The sequence below is a fragment of the Balaenoptera physalus genome (genome assembly GCF_965194825.1).
Source record: "Balaenoptera physalus genome assembly, chromosome: 2".
Lineage (NCBI taxonomy): Eukaryota > Metazoa > Chordata > Mammalia > Artiodactyla > Balaenopteridae > Balaenoptera > Balaenoptera physalus.
Genome location: NC_138883.1, coordinates 84,715,524 through 84,728,511, shown reverse-complemented (window position 1 = coordinate 84,728,511; position 12,988 = coordinate 84,715,524). Strand labels below are relative to the sequence as shown.

At 41.4% G+C, this 12,988-nt stretch overlaps 1 protein-coding gene across 4 annotated transcripts in view; it reads left to right on the top strand.

Moving 5' to 3' along the window:
• INO80 (INO80 complex ATPase subunit) overlaps nt 1–12,988 on the top strand; it is a 129,464-nt gene that overhangs the window by 100,638 nt on the left and 15,838 nt on the right. For all 4 annotated transcript variants that reach the window (XM_082449312.1, XM_082449310.1, XM_082449311.1 and 1 more), the window contains 2 exons: nt 1,817–1,911; nt 8,013–8,085. In XM_082449312.1, the coding sequence (XP_082305438.1) occupies nt 1,817–1,911; nt 8,013–8,085 (168 nt within the window). The remainder of the gene's footprint in view (nt 1–1,816; nt 1,912–8,012; nt 8,086–12,988) is intronic.

Genomic DNA, 12,988 nt, shown 5'->3' with positions numbered 1-12,988 from the left:
CTGGTTCAAAAGGCAGAAGAGTGCAATGCCTATGCAGGAAGCCCACCTTTTGGTTAAAGTTCAAATCTGTGGGCTGTCTCTCTATAATCTAGGTATTTTATTGTTCTGGATGGCAACATCTCCTGATTGGATTAGCTGCCCAGGTATAGTGAGCCTCTAAAGACCATCATCATGCTGCCATTTTTCATCTTCTTTCCTGAATTCCTCATCCAAAACACCCCCTACTCTTCTGCCATTAACCCATTCCCATTATAGGGCTCTACCACTAAATGTGAAGCTTGCTTTGACTGAATATTTTCTGTCCCCCCTGTGATTACCAAAGCCCTTAAAGAACCACCTGGAGACAGAAAGAAATAGTGAAAAAAAGAAGAAAAAAAAAATATATATATATACACACACACACATACATACATACATACCTACACACACACACACACACACACACACACACATATATATTTTATATATATATATATATATATATATATATATATATATATCAACTTGCTCTAAGAGTGCTGCCACATACACTGCACCAGTCATACCAAACTGTAACAACCTTCTGTGCTGAAGTACCCAGCCAGGTATAAGAGGTCTATAATGAGACTATTACAATGAAAGAACATTCGACCACAGAAAATTAATTAATAGAAACATCTCCCAAATGTAGAAATGATTAGTCTTTTTCAGTAGGAAAAAGGTTTTTTTGAACTGGAAAAACTGCTTCATGGTGTTTCTTATAAATAGGCAGCTGCATTAGCTTTTTGTTTTTTGGTTGCCTTGGGTCTCCGTTGCTGCACATGGGCTTTCTCTAGTTGCGGCGAGCGGGGGCTACTCTTCATTGCAGTGCACGGGCTGCTAATTGCAGTGGCTTCTCTTGTCGTGGAGCACGGGCTCTAGGCATGTGGGCTCAGTAGTTGTGGCTCACGGGCTCTAGAGCGCAGGCTCAGTAGTTGTGGCGCACGGGCTTAGTTGCTCCGCGGCATGTGGGATCTTCCCGGACTGGGGCTAGAACCTGTGTCCCCTGCATTGGCAGGTGGATTCTTAACCACTGCGCCACCAGGGAAGTCCCTGTATTAGGTTTTGGTAACGGTCCCTCTGCAAGTGTACTTTTTGAAACATAATCCATATAATCGGGGTAAAGAAAGGAAATCAGTGCTCATTGGGACATATCTGTAAGAGGAATTGCAACTTCCAAGAATGGAGATACATCTCCTCTATTGCATCTCTTGAAATCTCTTCTCCGTTCTTAAAAGTTTTAATTCCTCTTACAGATAATGCCAAGAACATTCTCTGCCGTGGAAAGTTACCTTGTCTTCTGTTCATTCTGATGCTTAGGCCTCGCTTAACAGTGACGTATGCTGTGCTGGGAGAAGGGAGCTTAGGTTGTAAATTCAAGGACTTTGGTCAGAAAGAATTTGCTGGAGGGAAACCCATTGGGGTGGGTGTTGCTGAAAGAAAACTGGCCATTCCATAGCCATGAGAGACATCTGGTTGGTGACTGAAAAGCCATTTTGGTTTACAGATTTCATTTTGTTTAGTTTGTTCTTTTACAAAACCTACAGAAATCTGCAGGAATAAGATTAGTTTCTAAGTTGAAATTGAGAGTCGTTGTAATCTTCAGGGTACCCTCTATTTTTGCACACTGACAGTAAACTCATTTACGAATCAAATTCCTGTACTTCTGAGATTGCTTTCTCCTCATGCTGGATAGAATGACTTGCCCCCAGTATGGATGAGGTGGGTAGATGCTTGTGGAAATTAGAATGCAGTAATTTGCATCAAACTTACTATATCTTTTTACTCTGATTGGCAGGAATATGTGGTTTACAGGAAGCATACCTACATGAGGCTTGATGGCTCATCCAAGATCTCAGAGAGGCGGGACATGGTTGCTGATTTTCAGACCAGGTAATGTTAATAGGAATTATAAAAATGGTCATTTGATTTTCCTCTAGTTGAGATGGTGAGTTAAAAGAAATACCAACACATCTCAGATTGTTAAGCAATCATGATATAATCTCTGCTATTTTATGAGGTAGCTAGATCTGCTTATAGTGGTTTAGACCTGTGTGTCTGTGAAAGAGAGAGGAAATGAATAGTTGGTAATTTTAGTGCCAAATCAGTGCCCGTTTCTTTGGGCAATAAAAGAAATGATTTCTGAGTATGAACCAGGATCCTTATGTGAATAATATGTACATAGAAAAAAGTCCACAAGGCTATATTCCTAAATGTTAACAATGGCTATCTCTGGGTATTGACTTAACAGTTGATTTTCTTTTTGTTTTTGCTTACCTATTTCATTTTGTATAAGTTTAAAGAAAAATACCTCCTTTTTCCTGCTTTCCCTCTAATATTGTAGTAGTACAGTGCAGTATGACAAATTGCAGTAGTGTGCAATCTATTCATCTGGCAGCTCTCAGTTATAGTACTTCTCCCACCTGATAATGAGCCTATGAAATTTCAAATACTGCCTGCTGGATGCTGACGGCCTACAGAGCCATAATTATCCCAAGTGCAGGTTCTCATTGTAATAAGCAGGGTCTGCTTACTGCTCTCTCCAAGGAGAAAGCCAGGGTCCGCTAGTGACAGGTCTCCTGAACTCCACCCTTAATTTTCCTTAGACCTGGAGAACTAAGGAATAGAGTAGATCTTAATGTTCTGTAAGTCAGAACAATTCTGAATTTTTGGCCTTTAATTGTGTAGTCTGTTAATATTTAACTTTCGAATTCTTGGGTAGAAAATTAAGCACATAGCCATTTGTATTTAGGTTGCAATTTTTAGTTTCTTTCATTTCGGTTTTAAAGCATGTTTTACTTCAGCATAAAACAAATCCGTAGTTCAACATAGAATGTCCTCTGATTGAGAATTTTTGCTGTTTCACGGTCCTTTATAACACAGCATGGGTAAGGAGATACATCCTGATGTTTTGGTTTACAGTTTATACTCAGACCAATAACTCCTAGGTTGAAACTACTTCTGCATTCAGGTGCCTGTTTGACCAACAATGGAGGGGAAGAGCTGCTTTGGACCTCTTTTAGTTTGTTACCTGAAGCAGCTTGTAGATGACCTAACTTAGCTTCTTACCTAGCAGAAGCTTTTGACTGATTCTTAAATTGATTATTTGACTGAGACATGTATAATCATAGTAGTGCCTCCTAGCACTCCATACTGCTGTGCACCTCTCCCCACCCCCAAAAAAGTTTACCAGCTGATCTTTATCTTTTCTTGATTTTGAAATCAAATGAAATACATTTCACTATGTCCTTATCTAGTCCAACCTTCAGAGCTCCAAATGACAGGAATCTTACATACAAGATCTATAGACTGTATGTTTTCCCCAGGGTGCCTATGTTTTCTCCAGGAATACCAGCACTTCAGTGATTTGGGCACATTGGTATGAGGCAGCATGAGTTGTGTGTTAGAAGAAAAGCCATTAAGTAATAGATCTTTTGCCTATTACTGTTTGTGATTTTTTTCCACTAATATGTTCGATATTGTACATTTGAGAATCTCATTTATAGCAAAGCTAATTTTTTTTTTCCAGTAACAGTTGGGGCCATTGTATATTATATAAAATGCCTATTGAGGAAAATTTGAGAAATATTTGATGAAGAAAGTAAAAATCACCCACAATCCCATCACTGTTAACATTTTGGTTTATTCCTCTTGTCTTTGATGTGTGTATGTAGTTAGATTTATATGTTGATACCATATTGTAGAGATGACTGTGTCCTCATTTCTTCCACTTAACAGTATATCATAAAGGTCTTCACATATCATTAAAAAAAGAGTCATTGTAATCATTATTTTTAATGATCAATATTCCATTACATTGGATATATACCACCTTTCTGTTGTTAAAATGTTGAGTATCTTTGTTACAAAGCTTTGTCATCATTTTAGATTATTTTCTTAATATAGATTCAAACGAGAGGTTATTGAGTAAAGGAATATGAATGTTTAAGACTGTGCATATTGTCATATTGCTTTGTAGAAAATTCTACTGGTTTAGATTCCAATCAGAGCTGTATTATGTTGACTTCTAACAGTTTGGGCTTCTGAGTGGTAGAGCTACAATTTTTCTTCTAGCTGAACCAATTCCCAGAAAACTGGACTGTGAGATCCAGGGCTCACTACGTTTTACAGTGACCTTTTAGTGGAAAAAATCAGTAGATGTATCTAATTTACTACTTCGAAAATCTCTTATTTAACTTGTGATTACTTGGGCAATCACAGTAGCACACATTAGTCTTGAAAAGCTTAGCTTTAAAAGAAGGGTATTTTCACCATTAAATTATACTAGATCTACTTAGTAAATATCTTGTTTTTATGCTTTCCTGGAAAACCTTACTTGAGCATCCAAATTCTACAACTAAGAATTACTTAGGGAGCAATGAGTTTTATTTAGATAACGAGTAACAATCATTTTAACACCTGCATCTGCATCTAATATTAGGTAAAATGAAAAAACAGACTAAAGTCTCCTTCCCTTCCTACATATGAGCTAGATGGTAGAGTTAGGATTGTGGCTAGGAAATAATCTCCTAACCTCTCATGTACAGAATCTGAACTGTGCCTACGCTGATTAGAAGCTTGTCAGGCAGGTCCCTCCAAATGGGATCTAAATTTACAAATTTGAATGGCAACAGTAGCCCAATATAGAGAAAAAGACAGGTGTTTTTGAAAACAAAAAAGCATGACTTGCCAAATATTTTCATTATTATTAATGAAAAGACATCAAAAGAAAAAAATTGTAGTTTCAACTGGAAAGCCCTGTGGCTCAAAGGTCAGCCAGAGTAAACAAGAACTCCTATAAAAAGCCATTTACATTCCCTTTATACAAGATTTATTTATGAGGGATCCTTCCAGGAAAGAGTCTGACTGAGACTAAAGACTGTTTGGCCAGGATGTCCTGACTGGGCAACATTCAGAACACGTGACCAGTGCGTGATCCTACAAGCCATTCACAAGGTCTTTGCTCTGGGTTGCCTTGGCCTTTGCTTCCCTTCCTCCTACCCCATGACGTTTGCCAAATGGATCCCCCTGATTATCTGATTACTCGGGTGACCATTTGGAAAACATGAGAAAAAATGAGTGTAGTGTGGATTTTTCCTTCTTGGTGAGAGTATAAAGCTCCAGTATCTTTAATTCTGGCTCTTTTTCATTCAGCAAGTCTTTACTGCAGTCAGCTACGTACCCAGCACTATTTGAGTATTTTGGTGCATAGTAGCCTCAGGGGCCATTAACTAAAGAAGAGTAAGAGTGAGACATAGGCATGTCTTTGCTACATGATTTCATAGGCTCCTTCACAGACCCTCCTGAAACCTGTTCTCTATGGCCCCTTCCAATAGAGACCCTGAGTTGAGATTCCTGTATAGCCCCCTAGAGGGCACCCAAACCATCATGTTGCCTTCTGGGATTCTGTTTTCTTCCTCTTAGTCAGCTCCCAAAACATTAATTCTCACATTATCAATACTAGATTTATTAAGTAGAAAAGAACTTATCAACAGTTCAGTTTAGATGTTTTTGTTTACATATGATCCAACAGTGTGATCCAGGATGGACACTAATTTCTTTGATTTTTAATCACCCAGGGTTCTCATAATCCTTATTTTTCCATTATAGTATGATGAAATTACACTGAATGCAGCCAAACGTTGCTACTTACCATCTACCTCATCATTAAAAGCATCTTCTCAATAAATAGTTAATATCCCCAAAAAAACATTTTCCACCATTAATGTTTCTAAGTTTTGCTACTAATTTATTTTTACCTATATTCCTTTCTCTGGTGTTTTTTTTCTCTATATAGTCCTTGTTTGTGAATGATTACCACATCTGGGGACTTATCTCTCTGACTGTCCAGACTATGGAAATGACCCATCTTTTCGCCTCTACTCTTTTACTATAGATCCCAGCTGCCTTCTGTCTCCCTCCCTGTCCCATCCCTGTTCCCCCATCCCCACACCAACAAAAAGTCCTAGGCATCGGGTGACTCCATCAGCTCTATATCAGATATCGGAGAGAAGCGTCTGACCCCTGCCTCTGTGTCCACAGAGCAGGAAAGAGAGATGTATGGGACTGAGCAGTCTTCCTAAGGCCAGAGTGGGAAGGATTATTCTATAGAGATTAGTTTGGCCCTGGAAGGCTACATCAATTTTTATTTGAAGCCTTATTATGGTTAAATATTCTCCCATGGGCTGTGAGGTATCAAGCTTCCATTTATATCATCCCATATCTATGGGAAAATGTGTTTGTAAACTGGCAGATGCCTTTTAACTTTTTGGTTTGCCCTTTATGATTTAACCGTGAAAGATGACATCTTATAAATAAAATTCTGAAATATTAAACTTTATGATAAAATTCAAGGATAAACGAGCAGAACTTTCATGAGAGTACAATACTTTTGGAATTATGCCCTACAAGAGGCCTCCAAACATGATCTGTTGTCCATGTCTGCCTCTAGGAAAGCTGTGTTTAATTGAAAGCAAATTAATGGACAGATTTCTACTAGGACCTACCCAGCTTAGGGCTTAACCAGGATACTTATTTCAGAATAGTTCCTTCACTGGTATTCATGTTTGCCATTGATATGTCATCATTTAGTCACTTCAGCTATATTCAGAGCATCCTCATTTTATAGCACAGGAAACAGACCTTTAGCAGCCAAGTGACTTTACCAAGGAAGAACAGCATCAAGGGAGGGATGAGAGCATCCTGATGTCAGTGTGTTTCTTTTTTCTTTCTTTTTTTTTTTTAACTGGAACCCACAGAATAAAATTCATCTTACATTGGGATTTAATACATATCTACCATATCTGAAATCACAAAACAATACTTATCCTTATGACCTTTGTTGTATTATAATATTTTCTAATCTGTTCTATTTATTTCTTTAATTTATGTGGTCCAGACCCACCAAACTGATTTCATGACCAATGATAGGTGTGACCTGCAATTTGAATAACACTGATATAAATGAATTTCTACTTTTATTCCTCATTATAGTCATGGAGAAAGTGGGTGAGCAGCTTGATTTAGAGGGCTGTAAAGTTTGTTCACCAGTATAATGCAGTCCCTTTCCCTTAGAAGTGTTCTGGAAAATAACCTGAGGTGGCAGGAACATGAAAATGCAAGATAGTCTTGAAATATATTTATGTTATCTGCAGGAACTGGGCTCAAACCGAGCCCCTAGTTGTATGTGTATACATAGATAAATCTTACAGTCGAAGACTGCTCTTTGTGATCTGAATGGCCCTTGTTCCTAGAAGATATTCAGTGAATATTTGCTGCCTGAATGAATGACGGTGGCACCTACTGATTTATTTGTAATTCTGGGTTTCTTTAATAGGATGTAGGATGTAGAGGGAAAATGAGAAAACTATGTCTTGTTTCTGTTAAGGGTTATGTTGGCATTTGTCAAAAAGTACTTTCATTTCAGCCTGTCTTCATGGATTGATCCTAACTTCAACTTAATACTTAGAAGTCATAACCTGAGTCTTAATCCTGACCTCAGGTCATTTTTCTGGGACTAACTTTCTTCATATGAATTTGAGTGCTTTGGAGTTAAAATCATTAGTTCCCAGATTGTTGGAAGTCATGATTCTTTGGGGAAACACCAGGAAATACTGACTTATTTGTCCCCTCTGTATGAACTGGGAATAGTTTGACTTGCTAAAAATATGACTATTACAGAAAGAGAGGTCTCTACTTCCATAGCATATTTTTCTGTTACATTTGCCAAATGTTTGTAATTATATTGCCTATCAGTCAATATTAATGAGCAGCAAAAGTTTATCTGCAGATTGGAAGGTGACTGCCATGGTTTGATTTTAGCAACAGAGCACCTTTGTACAGTGTGTCAGAGAAACCTGGATCAGGTCTGGGTAACCACCAAAACTTCTTTCTAGGCCTAGACACTGATCTTTGTCCAGAGATCCCTCTCTTTTGCCACATGCCATTTTTCTTTTTCATTTTTTCCTCTTAAAATATTCCTCCCTCTTCTGCAGGAATGACATTTTTGTGTTCCTGCTAAGTACACGAGCTGGAGGACTGGGTATCAATCTGACTGCGGCAGATACAGTAAGTAACAAGAGCACAAAACTACACTGGATATGCGGTTTTTCTACTATAAATATGTTGTTCGGTTTGCATTATCCTTTATTATGTGTCACAGACTTTTTATTTCTTTGTCTCTTGTTGTGTTAAAAGACAATAGTGGCACTTTGCCTGGAACTGGAACATTTTAGCTTTCCTTTTGGGCTTTTCTGTCCATTCTCTTATTCTAAGTTTCTTACACATTCATTCAACACATATTTAGTAAATGCCTCCTATGTGTCTGATAGTGTTTTAAACCCTTGGAATATGTCAGTGAATAAACAAACTGGAAAAAAAAATCAGTCAGCTCAACTAACCAGATGTGTTTGTTTTAGGAGCTATAACTGAACAAATCAAAAAGTTGTTTTATTACTCTTATGCATTATTCCATCATAGGAAAAACTCATATTTTTGTATCCCGAACTTATAAACATGGTTGGAGAGCAATGAAATTGGTGATTTAAAAAATAAAAAGACATCCCATCAAATTATCTATCCTTTTATGCCCAATCTCCTTGGAGGAATACTTCAGCATCTGAAAGGGAGAAGAAAAGAGCATTCCTTTTGTATCTCAGATTTATTCCCAGGTTATAAGTATATTTAAAAACAATATCAGTAACCCTGAGACATAAAAATGCATAAATGGGAAATTGTTTTGTAGAAGGCATGATTCTGCAAATGTCATTTAATGTGATCGTTGTGGTACCTCTCTGTGAAATACAGAGCATCAGAATCCCCACAAATACGAGGAGGATGCAAACTCTGGAGGGTCATGGAGAAATGAATGAAGTACAAAGGTGAAGAAGCTTGAATAAATTCACAACAGTAGAGCTGGAACTAGATCCCATGTTTCCCAGGTTCCACTTCTAGGCTGTGTTCATTCTTTCTCCTTGTTAACTGCTACGCTGTAGAACTGCCTGCCTTCAAGAATGAAAAACAGATTCTGTAACATCACCAAGTAGAATATCAACCATAGGACTCAGCTGTACCTTCCTCGGCATCTAAACCACTTCAGCCAATTAACCGTGCTGGGACAGGGTTCCAGGGCCTAGGGACTGCTGGAGGCATAACTGGCTAGATTCTGTATCTTATGTGCACATCATCAGCCTCAGTCATCTTAAGAGAAGGCAGTCATTGGTGGTAGTGTTGTTCTTGTGGGTTCTCTGATGAGGTAGCTCACTTGGTGTCATATCAGCAACCTTTCTCTTTGCCCCTTGGTTCTCTGCTCTAGTTTTCAAGCATACTGTCCCAGTTAGTCATACCCTTTTTTTTTTTTTTTTTTTTGATGAATTATTTTGGTTGTCAGTTTGTGTGTGGTAGAGGGCAGATTCCATAGTTTTTGGGTTTCTTCAAATTAGAGAAATGAGACCTGGGTTTGAATCCCAGCTCTGCTGTTCACTATGTGAAAGTGAAACAGTTGCTTGACTGCTCTAAACCATAGTTTCCTCCTCAATAAAATGAATATAATAATTCTTTCTTCTCTCATGGTTGTGAAATGCTACCTAGAAACGTGTGACCCCAGTGCCTGCACATTAATAGCCCTCAGGGATCCTGTGACCCTTGTAGCCCCAAATGAGAGAGCCAGGTCCAGGACTTCATTATTTATACTGGGCCCCAAATACCCCTCCTTTCCCCTAGGCCTTGTCTGCCTGGCTCTGTGCTCAGCTCTGCTGCTATGGGAAAGCTAGGGATGGGAGTCCAGGGAAGGTTCTGGATTCCCAGGGCGGGTGAAAACAAATTCACACATGATGTGGATTGAAGGGCCAGAGTTGGGGATTGGGAGCCTCAGAGGAGAAAGAGAGCCGATTGTGGAGGAACTACTCCAGAGCCTTGTACTGGTTCAGCCCTGCTGTGTCCTGGAGGCATCGCTGGAAGAGGGGTGGAAACTCTTAGGGGCTTCCCAGGGGGCAGTAGCTTCTTCTCCGGCACCTTTGTTCCCCTCCAGGGTTGGTTGATATGCCTCTCCTGTGTCTCTGTACAGCCCCCAGGAACTGGGCCTGAGTTTATCTCTGGGTCTCCTGCTTCCCCTCCTCTCCACCCCCAACCCCGGGAAGCCTTTGTCTCAACATCCCAACCACAGTTATCCTTAGAGAGGCCCAGGTACCTGTGTGAGAACGCCAGGCAGGTGGTGATCAAGCTAGGACGTGAACCCAGGAGTGAAGACTGGTAGTCCTGCCGCACCAGGGTGCTTCCTTCATACCAAGAGGTGACCAATGGGGGAAGTTGGGCATATTGGAGGACAAGTTATTTGGTTCCTGGAGGGGTCTTGAGACACTGTTTAGCATGTGGGTGGTCTCAGTCATTACATTTATCTAGTCTGGAAGGCCCCATGGCACCCCCCTCCACATCCCAAGCTTTGCTCCAGCTGAGTGAAGCCAATGCATATTTTTTGTTTTGTTTTTTGGCTGTGTTGGGTCTTCGTTGATGCGTGCAGGCTTTCCCTAGTTGCGGCGAGCAGGGGCTACTCTTCATTGTGGTGCGTGGGCTTCTCATTGCGGTGGCTTCTCTTGTTGCAGAGCACGGGCTCTAGGTGTGCAGGCTTCAGTAGTTGTGGTGCGCGGGCTCAGTAATTGTGGCTCGCGGGTTCTAGAGCTCAGGCTCAGTAGTTGTGGCACACGGGCTTAGTTGCTCCGTGGCATGTGGAATCTTTCTGGACCAAGGATCGAACCCGTGCCCCCTGCATTGGCAGGCAGATTCTTAACCACTGCGCCACCAGGGAAGTCCCACCAATGCATATTTGAAATAGAGGGAGGAGCACGTAGGAACTGACCCAGACACAGATTCAATTCAGCAAAGTGAAAGTTCTCTCCCAGGTTAAAGGGGACTCTCTGACAGCTGCCTAGGAGTTGGCAGCAGTGGGCCCAATTAGTCTTACTCTTAATATGAGTACAAGATTCATCACTTTCTGCTAGCTGGTCTTTTGGACTCCAGTCTGAGTCCCTAGCCCCATACCTTCTCTGTTAGTTTTTATACCCTTCTTTATTAACCATGCTACTCCCTGGCTTAAAACTCTTCAGGGAGTCTCTGTCATCTGCAAGATAAAGTATAAGCTCTTTTACACATACAAGGCCCTTCATTTTGTGGCCTTTATCTCCCTTTCCAGCCTAATTGCCATACTATTACTCCTTCCAAAATTTATGTTCCAGAGGCGGGGAGAGGTTGGGGGCCTAGCGTGGAAGAATGGTGGAAAGAAGGGGCTTTCAACAGTTGCCTGCAAGGCACTGGGAGAGTGAGAACCCGCCCACTGTGGCGCCAGGGCATGGGCTGCCTCTCCCCATGTCTAGGGGAGGTACTGCTCTCTCTCGGGGTCAGTGGATTTCCCGGCAACGTGAACATTGTTTTGAGGGGGGACTCGGGGATCTTCATTGCCACTCGCCGCCTCACCAGGCACCAGATTCCAACCCACCCCCCTTCCTCCATACGGTGAACTCCATCACCTCCCACCTAGATCCAGATTTGGGTCCACTTGGCATCTTGCCACCAGTTCCAGCCATCAGTGTGGGGGCAGTGGGTCAAAGATGGCGACACAGACTCTGAGATCCGGGACATGGGTAACCTGAGGAGAGGAAGGCTGGCGCACCCTCCCTACTTCCCACCATCTCCCTCTGTTCTCTCCCTCCTTTCCAGTCCCAAACCAGCTCACCGGAGTTGAAGCCAGCCCTCCAACTGCATGAGCATGGGGCACGGGCTGGGGGTGGGGTGGGGGTAGGTTGGGGGGCTGACCTCACAATGAGTAGCAGGTTTGCTAAGGGTTGGGTCTGTTAGGATCTAGGGATCCGGAGCGCCCTTTGGCGCTTGGCAGGTACAGGTGAAAGCTGTGTCTGGTGCTCTCTGAAGGGCCTGTGGCCTGTGACTTCCAGTTGTCCAGTGGATGGATGGATGGATGGACGGACGGACGGTTGGATGGGATGAAAGAAGTGTTCCCATATTGGGGTACAGGGAAATCATTCTGGCTCTGACATGATTTCTATGCTAACTACAACAGCCTGTTTTGTGGCCTCAAGCATACATTATACATGTGCTTTAATCGTTAAAGAAAAGCGTGCATTGTCCAGAAACAAAGACGTCCTTTTTCAAGGAAAAAAACAAAAAAATTTATGTTCCGGTAATAACGATTGACTTGTTTCCTGAACCCACCATACTGTATCATAATGTTACATTAACAGCTCCCTCATCATAGATCTTTGTCCTGGGCACTTTGTCTTCTTCCACCTGGTAAACTTCTGATTGTTTTTCAAAACCCAGTTCAGGGTCAGGGGTTGCTGTTTTATATGGGCTGGTAAAGCCTCTCTGATAAAGTGACATTTGAACCAAGATCTGAAGAAAGTGAGAAAAACAAGCCAGTTATGTATCTGGCAGAAAAGAATAGCATTCCAGGGAAAGGAGATAAGTACAGAACAAAGCCCTGAGGTGAGAACATCCTTGGCACAATGAAGCAATGAAGCAAGCCCTTTGTAGGTGTAACAGAATGAATGAGGGCAGAGTGGTATAAAGTGAGTGTCAGAAGCAGATTGTGTGGGGCTTAATAGGCCATGGTTAGGATTTTGAGGTGGGAGGCTACTGGAAGAACTTGAACAGAGGAAGAACTTTAGCTTGAGTTTAAATGTGTCCTTCTGGCTTCAGGGGGGTGGGGTGGAGAAGACTATAGGGAGAGATGTAGAAGCAGGAAGTTCAGTTAGGAATTAGACACAAGACGATGGTGACTTGGACAAGGATTGAAGCAGTGGAGGTGATGAGAAATAATTGGAATCTGCATGTATTTTGAAGGCACAGCCAATGGGGTTTACTACTAGATTGGATGTGGGTCATGTGGATCAAGGAGAACTCCAAGGTGTTCAACCTGAGCAACTGGAATGATGGAGATACCAACTACTGGTTAAGGCGAAGG